This window comes from Cylas formicarius, unplaced genomic scaffold, assembly GCF_029955315.1.
Source record: "Cylas formicarius isolate icCylForm1 unplaced genomic scaffold, icCylForm1.1 PGA_scaffold_4__25_contigs__length_36172078, whole genome shotgun sequence".
Lineage (NCBI taxonomy): Eukaryota > Metazoa > Arthropoda > Insecta > Coleoptera > Brentidae > Cylas > Cylas formicarius.
The window spans coordinates 24,938,062-24,956,997 of NW_026844334.1; the positions used below are offsets into that span (position 1 = coordinate 24,938,062).

Here is an 18,936-nt window from a genome sequence, read left to right on the forward strand (position 1 = left end):
ACGTATATAGAATATTTGTATAGAGAATTGGACATTTATAAGATAGGCAAATCTCTTATGCTAGAACAATGTAAATTTATGTATAAGGTGATAATTGAAATACTAAAGAGTAACATGAAGATTATATTTAATAAAGACCAGATCTCATAACGATATTAACAATTATAATATCCAAACTAATAAGGGACTTTCCAATCCAATATTCCAAGCAGCGTGTACTTATAATAAGCGTCCAGAAAATTTAAGAAATATAAATAAATATATAAAATTTGTAAAACAGTTAAAGATTCTTGATGTAAATTAAATATAGGTACTCTACAATGTATGATAGTAATAAGTAATGGGTTTTATACTTGCCATTTTTTCTATTTATTCTTTTTAAAAATTTATTATTTGTATTCTTGGCACCAGTGCTTTACGCACTGCTTAAAGAATTCTCTGAATAATCATTGCATTTCATGTAATTTTCAACATCTTGTTAGCGCTTATAATTATAAGAAAATCAGCCATATATATTTTTTCTTTTTTTAAGTAATTTAATTAATTCGTTCTGTTGACTTTGCTGTAATATTAAGTCTATGTGGTATAATATATTACTGTATACCTTGTTTTTATAAATGTTATAGGTAGCAATTTTTTTCTGGGTGCAAGTGCAAAAGCTATTTTATTCCTTTCTTCTTTATTAGTGTGTGCAGTGAGTGTGTTACTTTAGGGGCAATAAATCTATTTTACCACAGAGTCTTTTAAATATCTGACCGAGTACACTGCCTTGTGGAGCACTCAATTCACTCAAACGCATTCCTGAGAGCACATTATCTATATCAGTTTTATGAAACCTATTTTGTAAAAAGACGCTTTATTGCACATTCCCACATCCCGCATGATCTCCCTTAAGCATCATCATCTGTAACCCTTTCAAAAACGTATATTTTTGTTTTTAGTTTCGAGAGTTCACATTCCGCATTCCGCCACACCGATTTTGAACCCACGCGGCAAACAGGTAGTTGCGTAAAAAATAAATAAACGTAAATAACCCAGCGCAATACCGACCAAAATTCGACCAGTAGTCGAGGCCACTCTGTAAATAATATGTCCCTACTATTCCGTAAAACAGTTTACTGCAAATAACCGACTGGAACGTGAACAAAGTAACACTTAAACGTTTATATGTATGCATATAAATTGGACGTGGGACTCGCGAAATTGTTTATTTCTTCGCGCTGATTGCCGACGGGAAAAAATGACGAGTTAGAAGAAAGTGAATTCGGTCTCTTCTTCTCGAGTGTCGCGCGTCGGCGGCCAATTTACTTTTGTCATCGGATAACAACAAGGCAGGTCACGAAAACAGACCACAAGACCAAAAACGACATGACCAAAAAATTATCAGTTTTGCTATTTGTGTGCTTGTCCTGCGTTGGGGCGTACGGCGCACTCGAGTTCGATTTGCGAGTGCCGAGGGTTGCGGATATTTTAAACCGGGTGTCGAATACCACTTTCGGTAAGTTACTTGTTCCAAAATGATACTAATTTTCCTATTTTCCATTGTTAAAGATTAGTCAATTGAAAACTGAAAAGGCAAAACAAAACTAAAATAACTAAATAACCGGAATAGTGTTTGAAAGTGAACGGATGAATGGTCATTTTACTAGTCGGTAATTGTTGTTTATCATGATAGATTTTTTTTTTAATTTGCGACTAGAACATTGTTTAAATTTTTAATGCGACGAATAATTACTCAAATAACTTTTTCAGCAATTAAAATTTTTGCCGCGCAAGTGTACTGTGTTTCAAAGGAGATGAAACATTTTTCGGGAAGTGGTTCGGATATATTTATGGACACGAATTCTTCAAAATTTAATAGTTGCGTCTCCACTAACGTTTTGATATTCTGTAACTCTGCTTCTACTATCATAAAAATAAATAAGAACTAAAAGTTCAGATTTTCACGAAATTATATATTTTTAAATTACAATTGTTTCGACAACACCGTATCTTTATCAAATGACAAATAAAAGCACGGTGTTGTTGAAACAATTGTTATTTAAAAATATATAATTTCGTGAAAATCTGAACTTTTAGTTCTTATTTATTTTGATAAATGGATTTTCATCAAGTAAAAGTCACCTCAGTTAAATTTCTACTATCATATCCAATGCATGTTTAATTCTCTGGTGACCTTGCTCGCGGAAGAAGGGTAACATTAACTTGTCTTAAGAAGTTTCTAGTAAGTGTAGCGGTATTATTGAAAAATTGGATCTTTTAGTTTCTGAAACGGATACGCGACAAGTTGTAACAAGTTATTAATGTAGGACTGGGTGTTCATAATTCTTCAATAAACCCGACTTAATCCTGAAGCCCTAAAATCCGTTCTTCATGATCGCTGGTTCTGCTTAAAGCCTTAGTAATTCTACAACTATGATGGTGTTGGTACAGACCACTCTGTCCAACATCTCATTACTATTAGCCAACCTTGCTTCGAATTTCCCGAAAGGACATCCCAGCCTCTAGTAGGCCAATCTCCTTTAAATTCACTTAATTGCCGATACTCGGTGCGTGTTTCGAAAGACATTAAAATTGAAGCAAGCAAGCTCTAAGCAAATTTGAGAAAAAAATAACACAAAATTCTTTTTCATTGAACAAAATGTCTATAACAAACAAATTTTTGAATAGAATGGCACTAAAAAAGTTGCAGGGGCAATCGCCTGCAAAAAAATATAGTAAATATAGTTCTGTACGGGTGTTGCAATGTCTATGGCACACCCAAAGGTAAAAAAATAATTCGTGGAATATAACTATTATTGTCCTTTTAAATCCGTTTTACTTCTATTGAAATTTTACAGTAATTATTAACAGTTCGTGTCTCTGCCGATGACACGACATACCGAATAATGTTTTCTAATCCCTTTCTAATTCTTTATTATACCGCCACCATTGTTCTGGGTTGTTAGTTTTTTAATGGGAAAATAAGGGAATAAACAATTGCAACGACATTTACCACGAAATGTCATGAATCTGCGAGTTAATATAATGAAGTTTGTGTAATCCCAAACCAACCAAAATTCTGTGGAATGATGCAGGCCTTAAATTTATAGTTATAGCAGATGCGCTTTTTAAATTATCATTACAAAAACTTTTAACGATATTTCATTTCGTTAATTTCCACGTAAACATAACAAAAGTTTCAGGATAAAATAAAAAATGAAATGAATTGAAATCGTTAAGTGTCAGAATGACAGCTACAATACCGCTTGAAACACTTTGACAGTTCCATACAAAACCTATTTTCAGTAGTTTCAGAAAAACAAGCGCTTGCATAGACGAAGTAGTTATTGCCAGATCCTAAAAATCCTGCTACAGAAATAATAGTATCGAAGTGAACCAGAAACAGAAATCAAGAATATATGTGGCTTGACACAAGGGAAAATAGAAAAGTGTATTGCCTTTATCACTGTTCAGCAATAAATTTTAGATCAAAGAAAGGAAAACTAAAAACTATTAAAGTACTTTTTATGTCAATGCGTTCAAACAATTGGAATAAAAATTCAAATAAGAGGGGTTTTACAAAAGCGACATTCTGGCATCCTAAAAGCGATCAGACGAGAGGAGAGGAACTAATAGTAAACGAATCACGTGCAGTCGAACATAAGTCACGAATTATTAGTCACGCAAACCTTAGCAAGAAAATCTCGTGTCCAATTTATGTAGAAGAATAGCTGGACTGTAATTAATTAATTTGTTAGAGGTAAAATCTGGATGTACACATAGTTTAAAAGAATCCCTCACATATAATTAAAATTAAAGTCAAAGACAATTATTATATATCGACGATAGAAACTAAAATATATATATATATATATATATATATATATATATATATATATATATATATATATATATATATATATATATATATATATATATATATATATAAATTTAATGAATTTTGCGAAGAAAAATTTTTGAAAAATATGTACGTGCAAAATACGTGCTAGTAACATTTCCAATTAATGCTAAAAAACACATGTTCTGATGGATCTATACGCGAACCAGCTCATTCGAATAGAGATATTGCATGTTGCATAATATAATCGAAATAAAGACAAACCTGTATATCAAGAAAGACAACGGATACAGATACACACTTCTTGCCATAAACACATCATTATAAAATTAGCTCAAGTGACGAACATAGATAGTTCACTAGCAGGAATAATTGGTATATATACTTGGACTTGTGAAGAAACACTTATCCAAGGTGCTTCTTCAAATTTTTTGTAGAACAGTTCTATTATATTTATTTGTGTATTTTTATTGCTTTCAGTCATTATTCGAGGTGGAGTGAATTTCATCGGTAGAACGGTAGACAGGGTTATAACGACATTCGGACGAGTCGAGGACCGTCTAAGGGCATTGCTGGAAGAATTCAGGGGGATTTTGCTGAGGGGAATTCCAGAATTGGGTATACCCGTCTTAGATCCGCTGCACATAAACAAGATCGAGTTTGACGTCAACCATGACGCGGCAAGGTAACGAGGCAATTTGTTTTGCGGAAACACGCGAAATTTTTAATTTTCTTCTCTGTTATATAACAACTGGATTAACCAGGAATGCATGTTTTACGCATTAGGGAGTAGCGGAATATGCATATATAATTTTTCCCAATGTTTGCGTTTGGAATATCAAGTTTACCTCCTAATTTCAGAAAAAGAAAAACTAAAATATTGCGATTTTCAATGAAAATTCAATTTTAAATGACCTACCGATTCTGCATTTCTTTAGGATCTTTACGAAAGGTGCCTCGTATAAGTATAGATAATATTACGAGAGAATCGATCGTCTGTCTTACTTTTTGTTAAAAAGTTGAAAGCTGATATATTGGACATTTCGTATTATATGCATGCAGCAAGGCGTGTAGAGTAGAATAGAGTATGATTAGTTTCTTTAAATTTGATGAGACATCCACTTCTGAAACTGAAAATAATATTATCTAGGGTTGCAAAATACATAAGTTATTTGAGAAGTAAAATTATTTGATAGGATAGTATCCTTGAAAAAAAAAGCATTAACTCTTTTTTATTAAAAAACACAAAATATTACACTGAGTTACAATACCAAAACTAAACAATCTTGTTTGAGTCATCACCCCAACTATTAATCAACAAATTAAATTAAATGTTGTTTCAGAGCATAATCACGTTCTAAAAGAATGATAAGTAATTTTTATAAACTCACTAAAAGCCAAATACACAACATATAAAAACAACATGACTCGTATATATATTTTTTTTCAATTTAAGAAAAAGGTTACCGAAAAGGTTGATCGCTTACAATATAAACATAGAACTAAATTTATTTTTCGCAAAGCGTAAATTGTCAAGAAACTTTAACTCAACTATATCAAATTGATATATATATCTGTTTCGCGATTTTATTTATTATTAGATTAAAACTGTAAATATTTAAGTGACAAAGATCCTATTTAGGAAATCTTTGCAATATTGAGAGTGCATAAACAGTCGAAACAAAATCCTGATGTTTCTTCTGATTTTTATAATTTATTATTCATCCTTTTTAAATTAATTACCTTAGTTACCTGTAATGTCTTATTTGATACCGAATCAAATTATTTTTGTTTTGGAATAAATAATTTCTTAACTTGTTTGAACTGTTATTATTCAGGTTATCATATTTTTTCCTCTAATCAAACTCGTCATACAGGTCGCGCATAGTAACATGAAAAACATTGTTAATGATGGTTTATCAATGGCGTCGTCAATATTTTTTCAAAGACAAAGGCAATTCCTTTTATCGTGTCGTAAAATGCGCTATTACATAATTTTAATGTCGTGGATTTGTATTTTAGGTTAAAAGGGAAAGCGGAGAACCTGACGATAAAACACATATCGAAGTTCCAGGTGGACAAAGAAAAATTTACCGATCTGGGTAACCTAAGGTTTAAACTGGACCTTAACCTAACCTTCCCCCGAATTCGAGTCACTGGACTATACGACGTCCAGGGTAAAATTGGTAATAATTTCGTGGTGTACGGTGCCGGGCCGTTCTGGTAAGTTAGGAACTATTGGTAACTCCTGGCTAATTAAAATTTATATGTATTAGAAAAATACTATCGTATAAAAAATATTTTATTGCTACTTCTTCTCAGTAAAAATAAACCAATAAATATAATTTGCCAAGGCAAAGTCTATTAGATTAAATTTAAATTATTAATAAAGAGAATATTCCTTATTTTAAGTGTTTGAATTTTGGTCACGAATTTGTCGAAAATCTGCGTGTCATGCAAGTAGCGGTGCTATACGTCACACATATCAAGTTGTTCGTTTTAGCTGTTTATCAATGTTTCACAAAATTAATGTAAGTGCAGAACTATGAACCTGTTTTGCCCCATAATCCGAGAACATTGTACAATTGTTGGAAATCAATTGCTATTGAACCAGATTACATAAATTCCAACATAATCATGCTTTGTAAAAAGAAATGTTAATTTTAACAAATGATAGTTCTGGTTGTACATTGGTAAGTATTTTCATGGTTGCTGTAAAATCTCTGTATGCACATCGAAATTATGTGCACGAAGCGTTGGAGGCGGTTCAGTTGGTAAAAAAAATAACAGCTTGTTTCCTTATAGACATTTCTACAAATTTTATCAAAGAGAATAACAAATAAGCAATTAGGTGATATTCGCAGAAAGGTATAGTCACTCTATGTTTGCAGTAATATAAGGTACAAAACGAACTAAAACATAAAGCTAAGAGTAGTATTGTTTGACTAATAAAATACTTACTTACTACAAAATGAGGTATAGCCTCAATACCACTTTAAAAGGAAATTGAAGTATTACAATTTCCAACAAATTTTAGAAATAGTTAGAGCTTTTTTAGTTCATTGGTGGTTCTAGTTTGAGAACTATACATATATTTCGAAGGCTAAGCCGTCTCTGCCCTAATTCAAGATATTTCAACGACTTGATGCCAATAAACATTCAATTCAATTCAATTTTACAATGCATAAATATTAAAAGTTTTAAAATTTACCATATAAGAAAAGCATCTACAAATATTTTATGTGTTATTCGCTTTATTATGATTATTAAGTTTAAACTATTGAAACAAACTCATAAAACGGCGATCCCCAGTTTCTAGCACAAAATATTAAACAAAACGCATTCGGCTCCAATTTGAGAAACCCTCTTCCTCGTCTCTGTAGCCGGTTTTGCAAACCATATATAGGTATACAATTACAAACCCATATTTATTGGCTCGATTATACATATTAGATGGCGTATTGCGATTTTTTCAATGCTAAAAAGACTTGCCTAGAGATCAACCTCAAGGAAGTAGTCCGAGCAGTATAAAAACCGTATTATTTATTTTCAGGTTAAATTTATTAGATTTGAAGTTGGGAACTACCACGATTCTGAAATTCACGCTACCGGCTAAACTTAGAGTGGAGCATATTAACATCAATATCAAATTAAAAAGACTTGAAGTGAGTACAAAATGTATATTTAATAAGGCATTATTACTGTTAGAATCAGGAACCACAAAAATCTTGCAAAATAAGACGGTAGTTGATTGAAAGCGAGGTTTGAAATGACTGGCGCATGCGCATATTGGATAAGCTTGCTCAGGATTGTTTGATGTTGGCTTGATCTGTGATAATACTATTTGATTATCATGATTTCAATAGTTTCGGTATATCTTTGTTGTAAAATTTTTTGTTAGTCGCGGTTCGTAAAAGGTCACTGAAGTACATAGTTTTTTTTAGTATACCGCTTTTCAGTTATAATCCCGACGAATGCACGACGATGTATTGTACTTCGACCTGTTACTAAAAAATTATATAATATGTAAATATTAATTAGTTTATTTTTTGCTTAATTAAAAAAAAAACCATTTTGATAATGGTATTTTATAAAACCCAATTTTTCATTTATTGTGGTTGTGAAGCCCACCAGAAAGGAGGTTCTTCCGAACACAGGTTTACATTTATAATTTTTTATGTCATTTCAATATTTCCCTTTTCTTATGACACACTCTTTAAACGATATTTAATCCAATCTTAGCCTTTCTTGTTCCCTTCGTTTTAGGTAGTATATTTAAAAATGCTCATTTTAGAACCGATTCGCCAATTTGATGAACAACACTCAAGTTGCGGAACTGATAAATAAAGCTATATCGAGGATGGCACCAGAAGCACTGGACATCTTATGGCCTGAACTCAAGCCATCAGTACAAGAGCAAGTAAAACGGGTGAGTGTCTTTTTTTAGGAATTTTATCCAGTCTAATTTTGATTTGCTTCAAGTAGGAAAATCATTTCAGAGGAATAGTAGTTGCAGGGATACCGACTTGAATATAGTTTTCTTTTTTTATTCTTTATTTGGCCACTGGTACGTTAGCAATTCAGTCAGATTACAACAATGTATTTTAGATTACATAATTTTTTAAACATTTTATTGTGACACACAACAGACAAGGCATTGGGATACAAACAATTGGAAGTTCGTTTTTCTGTTCTGTATTAACGAATTTGAGAATAATAAAATTAATTGGCGGTAACTGTGAGAAAAACCTAATGTTACTAAATTGCACTGAACATTAAAACTGAAAAGAAAACTATTTCTAGATAGGTCGGAAAATGCGCATACAGGACTGCTTTCATACCATGTAGGTCAATCGAGGTACTATAATAAAGGGTTTTAGAAAACGCTACCAGTCTAGTAGCCTTCCATCAAAATTTCTAATACGACTTTTCTTAAAAATAAATTTTAGGATAATTCAAAACAAAAAGCCTGTTGCAATGATAATTATATTCAGCAGCTACTGATGGTGTGGACTCCTAATAGATTTGTAATTTTGTTCTTTTCGTTTCTGTTTCAGTACATCAATCAAATTTTGGAGAACGCGACGATAGTGAACTTGGCCAAGAGAGTGTTCAACATTATAGTCTAACAAGTCCAATTTTATCAACGTTTTTATAACCGTATTTATTTGCATTTGGCTAACACTAGACAAATACGATCGCGAAAACTTAATTTATTAGTGTCAAGGTCGTGTACTGCCTCTTGCAGATAAATTGTGAATATAAATAAGGAAAACGGTAATCCTTTGATATAAATTCCTTAGGAAGTCAAAAAAAATTAAATACGTGGATGGCAAACTTTCATAAGGGCATCATGCTGGCTCTCTCACATCTGCGCTAGACTGAATTAAATTAAATTACACGATCGCCAAATAAAAACCGGTGGAACCTTCTATGTCTATTTTCGTGCAAACAACCTAACTTTGTTTTGACAATCAGACAACCTGATACGGCCAAAGAGGGCAGTATTTGGGCGTTTTAATTAACGAAAATCTCAATTCAAAGAAATATATGTGTTATTGGCTGTAAATATTTAATATTTTACTACCACAATTGACAGCACTTATTGACTTTTCTTATATACACTTTATGAAACAATTTTGTTTATTCTTGGTTTAGCAAAAAGCCAATCTGGATATAAACATATACATATCTTAAGTATTTCTTCTCTTTTAAACTCATTGTAAGTGTTTCAAGTTTTTTACTTGGAAAAACCGTTGAAACCAATAAGGTCTAATTCTTATTTTTTGCCACCATTGCATTAGTGAGACTCATTCCATATGGTGCAATCATATGGCTGTTAAAAGACGTCAGTAATATATTTCAGTTTCAGTTGACTTGATGTTTTCGTTTACAATTTGGTTGCGCAGTAGAATTCTCAATAGTTCCAAAAATATATTAAACCGTAGCACCCCACTCCTTTTTTGCATTGAATTTGAATTACAATTATAAGCGAGATTTAAGAGTTATCATCGAATATCAAGGAGGATCAATCCTACTTCCTTTACTCCCATACTTATGGGGTCATTTTGTGATGTGACGTGACGTTCAGGGTAAACAACTAATAACGGCGTTAAACTTGATAAAGAGAATTTAAATATTTCTTGAAACAATAATTAATAAATATTACATTAAATTACTATAAATCAAAGGTTAACTACGAAGAAAATAAAAAAAAATAACGCGAGGTAGTTTAGACATCTGGTTTTCGTTATTCTTCTATTTAATATTTAACAGAAAGGATTACCTAAAAATTTTAATTACCACATCTTCCTTTCTATCTTTTACCAACATTTTGGAGGAGACACAAATATCGAATGTCACCGTTTAAGACTACTCTTTTAGCTTTAAACCAGGTTACTGCCTGCAAATGATATTTTCAATAAGTTTTTTATTTTGATTAATGCGTCTTGTAAATGACAAAACTGATTACGAAATTATTAAGTAGTACACCTTGCAAAAAAAACAATGTGTTTTTCATGATTGTGAACTCTACTTTGATACACTCTGTAAACGGAGGATATCAATCGCAATGTTGACATAAAAAGTCCTTAAAATTCGCCTCCTAATTATGGTTTTTAAACTACCGCTCAGGGTCTTAGGAAGGGCCTAGGTTTTACAAAAAAAAAATGCACAGCTGCTCTATTAATTTACATAAACTAATATAATTCCGCTACACTCTTTCCACTTATTTCATAACTATTAACGACAAAAATGTGCTAAATTTATTTTAAAATTTCACGTATTTTGGGAAAAGTTTCTTTCATTAAACACCCAGCAACAATTTACGAACGAACTAACGCATCACATCAAAAACTTTAAGTACTATAAAGTAGGGACAGAAAATTTAAAACCCAGCTTTATCAATGTATCTTCATCTTAGAGTCCTTCTTTATACTGTACCTGTAGTACGGTTATTATTTTGATCACACTTTAACAAGTTGTTATTTAAGCAAAATTGTACTTACCTCTCTATCCTACCTGCACGAATAATTATGAATAGCTTTTTTTTGATATCAATGAACATTTAAGATTCATTTTCACATAGGTTTTACGCTGTGTCGAGTCAGTTTGCTGTTAATCAAAAAGGACCATCCATCCAGCTCATCAGATCAAGAAGTTTGTATACATATTGTTATTGTTGGAGATGTTTAACATTATTTATTTTATTGTTTTTTAATAGCAGCAAAATGACATGAAAGAGTTGTTAAATATTTATATTTTGCCTTTCCGTATAACAAGTATGAAGTATGGAAAACTTGATGAAAAATATGTGGCGCAATGATATCAAGTATTTTTCGTAGAAAAAAACATTAGAACTTAGGGGTTGTTAAATTTTTTGTAAGTATTATTAAGGGTGATTTTGTAAAAAGTTCTTTATATTAAAGTATTTTACAAAAAACATACAAAATAGTAGTCCTTTTATTTGTAAGTAAATTACAACACAGCGCTATTAGTTTGGCATCACAAAATGAAGACAATAACCATTGTTCCTCAAACATGAAACAATTCCATGTCATGCTACAAGTCTATTATTAATAATAATTAATTTATATATATAAAAAAATAAAGCTAAATGAAGTTGTTTGTAAAAAAACTTAGTTGAATACCAAAAAGCAAAAGAATATAAAAATTTCAGATTCCTTGGAAATGAGTTATGTTATTTAGTATGTCCAAGAGAAGACAGAGGATCATGGAAAAGGTAGGAGCCAGGAGACAGTTAAAATTTAAAAAAAAAATCAAAATCATTTGCGCAGTTAGACAACTGCAAAAGTGGGTGGGAACCTTATAAATGTCATGTTGTTAGGTATAATGCACATAGTTTTTCCAAATAGCTTTTACTGTTTCCTAGATCCTCTTGGCAATTCTCATCTGGGATTTTAATTAATCCATTCCGTGAGATTCATTTTAATAACTACAAGAAAACATTACCTACTTAAAGTTCGTCATGGATGCCATTTTGTTTTTCGTTTTGCTCCATCAGCATTTTAACTTTCTCTATAATTTTCTTGCCGTCCTGTTGTTCAATGTTATAGAATTTATTGGGAGAAATGTAAAGTCTCACAGTCGGATAACCCATGACGTACTGGTGACCGCAGAAAACTCTGTGGGCATCGCAATTGATTTTGCCTGCTCTTACCTTTCCCTCTAACCTCTATAATTAAAAAGACTGGCATATACAACTAAACTTATTTTAAGAGAGAACAATATATCAATAAAAAGCAATTGAATTAATTATAAAAATTGTCAATTCAAGATAATATTGATGTTGACGTTTGCATTATTTTTAATGTTAACGTCGGAATAGGAAATAGAAAACAAAATTGGAAGTGCATTTTAGACTGCTGTCGAAAATTTAAAGAATTGAGGTTAGACACTTTAAATATTCTCACGTTATCTACAAACCTGTGCTACGGTCCGGAACTCTGGCTCGAAGTGAACACAGTGACCGCACCATGGCGCATAAAAGTCGACCAACCAGGGTAAGTAATATTTTCGAGTAAGTATCTGTTCCCTGAACTGCAACTCTGTCAATTCTTCCACTTTCGATGGTATGAAATTCAGTAGCCACCTCTTAAGTGATGTATGGTCTCTATTTCCATTGTAAATTCTACAAAAATTATAAGTATAAAATTAAAAAAAAAATGCAGCACTTTTTTTCCAAAACATTATACCTAAATATAGCCAGAAAAGTCAAATCCTAATAACTAGCAGGCAACATAGGCTTTATGCCGCATGCTTAAAAGTTATGGATGGAAGGTAATTTATAGAATCGCCCATATCATACGTTTAAACATATTCTCAAAATCACAAAAAAGGTATGATAATTTAAACTAACAATTTTTCGATTCTTAACAACTAGGCTGTTTCAATTAGGCTGTCAAATAAAAACAAGTAATGTGAGACATACAGACTACACTGTAATTAAAAAATTAGAAGAGATTTTCAGTCAACGTTCGATTCTTCTGTTTGAAGACTTTGGTGGTGGTAATGGAATATGTGTTACTTGATACACTTTTGCAATTTAATAACGGAAATATTAGCTTATTAGGTACTGCGTCAAAAGAAGAAAAGACAATTTTTTGAATCGAGACGTTTTGTAGTGTTCCTAAATGAAATAATTGAATGAGTTTGTTTAATATTTCACTACATTGGGAATGGGTACACGCATTCATATGAGGTTCATGTTTGGTTGTATTTTTTATGTTAACATTGTTTATATATTTACCATTTTCCCAAATTTTTCCCATATAGAATCATTTAATATTTCACTCTATTAACTTGGTTAGTAATCTCGATTAACAATTAAACTGAAATTGAAAAAGTGGGGAAAATATTTTTTTTCAAATTGAAAGCAACTAATACATATTGGTTAAGGCTTTCGCGGCCCGTTGATAAGCTATTATCTTGATTCGGGTTTAAAGGCCGTCGTCGATTGGAATTACTTCCTAACGTTTCGCTAGCACGAGTGGCGAGCTTCAGAGGTCCTTCCATCTCCGATGTCAGTCTACGTCCAACATCGGAGATGGAAGGACCTCTGAAGAAGCTCGCCACTCGTGCTAGCGAAACGTTAGGAAGTAATTCCAATCGACGACGGCCTTTAAACCCGAATCAAGATAATAGCTTAACTAATACATAAATTACATAATGTTTTTTTTACTTAGTCTGCCGTAACGTTCAATTAATTTTGAGTTAACGTGGCATAGAAAAACAAAAAAGTGCCAAAGATGTATATTGTAGTCGGTTGCAATATAAAAACTATTACCAATAACCATACCGCACGCACGTTTAAGATTATTTGAATTTGATTATTACAGTAAATGTCACAAAGTTCGCAAAACCATAAGCAGTTAAGATAATAGCAGTTAAAGCAGAAAAACATTTTTTCACTCGATTCATATTCAAAAAATTAGTCAAATGCCTACTTACGCTACAGAACTCAATCCTTTACTACCCAAAGGGTATAATCTAATAGTCGGGTAGCCCCCAATATTTTGATGATCACACATTTCCGAATTTGCTACACAATCGACTTGTGCTATAACCACTTGCTTGAAATCTGACACCTAAAATGTGATGCGTCAGCTGCAAATCAAGGAATTCTAATCCAACATACCGATTTGGCAAGTTTGCGCCACTCTGGCGCGAGCTTCTGACAAGGTCCGCACCACGGAGCGAAGAAATCAACCATCCAGAGTTCTTTATCTGATTTTCGCGCCAATCGGCCAAAAGAATTTTCATCCAAACTGACGACGATCGGATTTAAAGTGTCTCGAATAAATTCCACAATGGTTTCCTCACTCGGCGTACCCTTTAAATAATTCACCATCAACCAATGAAAAGAAAAATAAAAAAATTAACCACCTGAAATCTATGAGTTTGACTTCTATTATACAAAGTAAGAGTCGGATATGAGTGTATGCCCTCCTTGAAGCACAGGTCTCTATGTAGTGTACAATCGACTGTTCCAAACTGAACAACTTCAGGCTCGAACGCTAGACTCGCTTTGCGTAGTTCAGGAGCGACTCTTTTGCACGGCGGACACCAGGGGGCATACCAATCAACGAACCAAGGAGCACCGTCGTTCTTTAAATTGATAAAATCTGCCGGTGACAGCGCATGCAGGTTTGTAGATTTTGAACTGTCTCGGGCAAATGCTGCTACTTCATGAAGTACGTCCCTACCTTGATGAACTTCAAATGCACCACCCGCTTTCACTACAGCCCAAGTGGGATATCGAACAATATGGAGGGCCGCACATAAACCCGAATGGCGGCCACAGTTAATTAATCCTGAAATGGTGAAAATAATGAACAGGGCAGTTCTACTATGTGACGTCGCTGCTTACCTATATGGATATTTTGTATTACAGTAGGAAGGCGTTTAAGTTGCAGATTTAAGTCGGTCGCAGCACCAAGGTAGAAGCAAATTAGCCAAGGCTTTTCAAAACCCAAACGTAATTTTGTTCTTAAATCCTTAAAAATAGATAAAATGGTAAAAAAATAAACTTCCTCCAAACAGGATGACTATTTATTTATTGGAAAAATTGGACATTGCTATTTTGAAAGATAGCTACAGACTATGTCTGTGTTCTCAATTCGTAATAGTTCACAATATTTTAAAAATCAGAGCCTATAGACTATGCACATATTAGCGATTCGTTGTAGTTCATGATTTCAACCAGTATACAAGATTTGCGTTTATAAACTTTTTCCATCTGGCGCAAAAGAAAGGAAAGCCAAAGCGGAGGCAATGCGTTCTTCAAAAACCCATTTTATTAAATCAAGAAAAGGCTCGTTTAATCACAGAATGTTGTGTGTTACTACATAATTTTCTCAGAAAAAGCAGTAACTACAGAAATATCTACGCAACACATCCAGGAACATTTGATAACGAAAGGGATGGCGAAATTATCCACGAATCTTAGAAAAAAAATGCTGATCAAAAAGGGGCAGGAAAACAAGTATGGAAGCAAAAAATATTCGCAACGAGTTTTCTGAATATTTTTTTACAAACGGCAGAGTCGATTGGCAAGACAGTTATCAGTAATGAAACTTAATAAATTAAATGATCAATAAATTTTCTAATTTTTACATATTTGGTTCAAAACAAAAAACAATTGCTTAGTTTTTATTTATAATATGTAGCTAAAATAAAATCTTGCAAAAATATAATTACCATAAATTTGTTAAGGGCTTCATAGGTAAATCAAACTGGTTTGTAAATACTGTTTGTTCTGACGCCTGACAACTGTTTTTGCAATATTGCAAAATATTTTTTTTTTATTTGTTTCGCAGTGAATTTGTCAGTCAAACATTTAAGAACATCATTTTTCTCCTCTTCATCCAGCGGATCCCATAATAAAGGTAGCTTTTCAATTTCGCTAATAAGAGCGAGAAGGCGACCATCTGCCCACTCAAATAATTCTTCTTCAGAATCCTCGGCCATTTTTAGTTAAAACAAACGCATGTGCAACTAAATAAACAATCTCATTAACCGGCGAACTCAGATGAACCTGCATGTATCAGCACGAACTTTTACAAATCAATGATCAACGACGAATTGCGAACATACGCATAGTCTGTAGCCACCTTAATGGACAGTTCAATAGAATGGTAAAATAATTCTTTAAACCGTGTTATTAATGTTTTTTTTTTTTAAATATGATACAGTTTTGTGAAATTTTGTTAGGTTGACATAGGGTGTTCCACAGCGAAACTTCTGCTATGGGAAAAATATGAAAAAAATGTAAAAATCTAGGATTTCAGATATTTAATATTGTCTGACGTTTGCAGGCTCAAAAATATATGTAAATTTTGCCATATGGAGTCCTGTATAATTTTCTAAGTAGAAAAAGATCTGTTGAACAAGTTCAGTTAATAGTTAATTATTAAGATAGGTTGATCTGAAAAATAACAAAATGAAGCTGAAACTACTGTCGAATAGCTTTTTTTCTGGTGGACAGTGTATAGTCGCAATTAATGAATTGTTTTATCAGGTTTGGCTTGTGATTTAGCTCAATTTAGCAATTAACGAATCAAAATTTTTTACCTAATTTAGAAACATTGGATTATACATAATTCGAAACTCACATGAAATTGCTTTTCATCCAAAACAGGTGGATTTGGTATTATGCTTAATACTTTGTTGAGAATTTCTTTAGAATCAGAACCTTCAATTGCATGAACTTCTGGAATGTTTTTGTCGACAATCTGCCAAAAAACAACTGACTGAATTTTATAGGAATCCAGTATTTCATGGCACAGGTCTGAATCTTTCACAACTCCAACTGGTAAAAGGCCTTCCTAAATCATATTAACAGTCTTGTTACGGTAAAGTCAAACTCTAAATTTACCTACAAAAATGGCTGCTAGTTTCGTCATGGTTTCTTTTTCTGGACAGTTCAAACTATCATCTGGACACAAAAACAACAACCATTCTTGGTTATTCAAAACTGGCCATTCTTTGGTTCTCACTTCCTTAATTTCCACCTTCAATTTTGACAAGATATACTCTTTCAAAGTTTCTAGGGTTTTGGTCTGCCTATATTTCTCCCCTTCATAAAGATGAGCCTAACCAAAATTAACAATTGAGGAAAATGTGTTTTATATTGTTAATAACTGAACAAACCTCTTTTTGGTAATATAATAAAGTTGGATATGCTTCAATACTTAATTGGTAACAAAGGGGATAATCCTCTTCACAATTAACAGCCCCAATTCTGACTACTCCCTCGAGTTCCTGAGCCAATTTCCGCCATACAGGTGCCAACTCGTGGCAGTGGTGGCAATGGGGTGAATAAAAATTAACAAACCAGGCTTGTGTTTTATCTAGTACATTTAACTCTAGAACATATTTGTTGTAACTTGAAATGAATTAAATGTAGGATCTCTTTTACCATAATCGTTTTTACTAAGAGTAACTATGAGGGGATCATCATCATATATTCCAAAGTGGTCCCTATAATATGTGTAACTGTGATAATTATGTTTTTTGTCTTTAAATTCAGTATCACCATAGAGGTCATACTGTTTCCTTGTCGTTGGATCCTTTAAAATTTCATATGCTTTTGCAATTTTTACAAATTTTGTTTCTGCCTCTTCGTCCTCCTGCAATTAATTTAATATCCAACTGAAAAATTATATAAGTACTTATACCTTACTTTATTTTTATCAGGATGCAACTTAACAGCCAAAAGCTTAAATGCTTTTCTTATTTCTTGTACTGTTGCATCCCTAGGAACACCTAATAATGTATAATAATCTTCATCTTTGGCATCAGATAATATATCTAAACTAAGTATGACGAAAAGGATATATGGTAGATAGTTCCTAAAATCAAGGAAACAAATTTCTAACTCCTAATTTCAAATTAAAAATATATACATTTTTATGTGAATGATGGCATCCGATTTATTTTCAAAGCGAGATAAAAGAATTTGTTGGCTTAGGATGTGTTATAAGAATCTCGTGAATTTTTAACGCATCCCTTGAAATATTCTTTAGGTTAGGACCACATTCAGATCATGGATAAAGAAACATTTTACGTCATCAATTTGGTTGCATTTAGAAGACGACTCAAATAATTCTCTTTCGCAACACCCACACTATTCAAAAATTGCCGCCTTGTTTCCGCCTTGTGTTCATTTAACATGTGTACCAATACGTTGTTTCTGTCATTTTGAGGTCATTGACGTTGAAGATACGTAAACATCTCACATTGGCCTTCATAGAATCAATTCAATTCAATGATGCGTTTCACAGAAAACTGTCTAATCTTCTTTTCTTCTATTCACAATCAGGTAGAGCAAATGTATCAGAATCATTCGCCCATTACCAGAAAAGTATAATTAAATTTTCAAAAATACTTTACACCTTGTTTTCATGTTTTTAACCCTTAATTCAGAATTCAAGATTCAGGAAATTGTGTAATTGGAAAATCTTCAGGCAAGATATCTATAACAAAACTAGAAGTTAAAAGTAATGCTTGTAAATACGGCATTCCGCTATTGAAATAATTTTTATAGGAGCAACTAACTAAATCTTACTCCGGTAGTAACTGCCATATTATTTAAAAAAATAAAATTTTCTGACTAAATTAAAAAAATTTAAACAAATATTAAATGTTGAGACATCTTTTGTTTTTACAAAATTGTAGAAAAAATCGGAAAATATTTGCAACGATTTGGTTGCAACCAATTTTGGTGGTTCATAACAATTATTTTTTTTAAACGAATTGATTGTTTATAGAATAATATGACCTTTAAGATTTTTATTTAAGAAATAGGATGTTGTATGAAAATATGTCGTCAGGTTCAGTCGACAGGAAACCGCTTTTGTATAATTTTCAATTTATCGATAATGACATATTTTTATTGCAAAAAGTAAAACAGCTAATTTTCAAGAAGTTTCTAAATTAATATTAATTTTTTTAGTGCTAATGTAATACTCAGAAAAAAAATTACTGTGAATTACTGAAGTCTTATGATATAAATTTCATCTGTATAGATTTTCCAGACAGAGATCTGTTTATGCAGATCAGTTAATTATTAGGAA

The 18,936-nt window shown here is 32.3% G+C and overlaps 2 protein-coding genes across 2 annotated transcripts; one reads left to right on the forward strand and one right to left on the reverse strand.

Moving 5' to 3' along the window:
- Window positions 1–1,099: 1,099 nt before the first annotated feature.
- LOC132700668 (uncharacterized) lies at window positions 1,100–11,241 on the forward strand. Its single transcript, XM_060668148.1, has 6 exons — window positions 1,100–1,498; window positions 4,322–4,526; window positions 5,864–6,064; window positions 7,395–7,506; window positions 8,136–8,270; window positions 8,899–11,241. The coding sequence occupies exons 1-6, from the start codon at window positions 1,369–1,371 to the stop codon at window positions 8,968–8,970; spliced, it is 855 nt and encodes a 284-aa protein (XP_060524131.1). The 5' UTR covers window positions 1,100–1,368; the 3' UTR covers window positions 8,971–11,241.
- Window positions 11,242–11,287: 46 nt separating this feature from the next.
- On the reverse strand, window positions 11,288–18,080 carry LOC132700667 (dnaJ homolog subfamily C member 10-like). Its single transcript, XM_060668147.1, has 12 exons — window positions 17,767–18,080; window positions 17,544–17,712; window positions 17,280–17,490; window positions 17,012–17,226; window positions 16,741–16,953; window positions 16,474–16,686; window positions 14,730–14,856; window positions 14,246–14,673; window positions 13,998–14,192; window positions 13,811–13,947; window positions 12,287–12,491; window positions 11,288–12,035 (listed from the first exon to the last, which is right to left on the reverse strand). Coding segments are annotated over exons 1-12 (2,334 nt in total). The 5' UTR covers window positions 17,769–18,080; the 3' UTR covers window positions 11,288–11,816.
- Window positions 18,081–18,936: the final 856 nt, after the last annotated feature.

What these genes read in the sequence shown, in the direction of transcription:
- LOC132700668 (XM_060668148.1), top strand. Translation starts at nt 1,369, where the DNA reads ATGACCAAAAAATTATCAGTTTTGCTATTTGTGTGCTTGTCCTGCGTT. An exon ending in GTCAACCATGACGCGGCAAG is followed by an intron (nt 4,527 to 5,863) that starts GTAACGAGGCAA and finishes TTTGTATTTTAG; the next exon opens with GTTAAAAGGGAAAGCGGAGA. An exon ending in TACGGTGCCGGGCCGTTCTG is followed by an intron (nt 6,065 to 7,394) that starts GTAAGTTAGGAA and finishes ATTTATTTTCAG; the next exon opens with GTTAAATTTATTAGATTTGA.
- LOC132700667 (XM_060668147.1), bottom strand. An exon ending in TATTATATTACCAAAAAGAG is followed by an intron (nt 16,954 to 17,011) that starts GTTTGTTCAGTT and finishes AATTTTGGTTAG; the next exon opens with GCTCATCTTTATGAAGGGGA. An exon ending in CGAAACTAGCAGCCATTTTT is followed by an intron (nt 16,687 to 16,740) that starts GTAGGTAAATTT and finishes AATATGATTTAG; the next exon opens with GAAGGCCTTTTACCAGTTGG.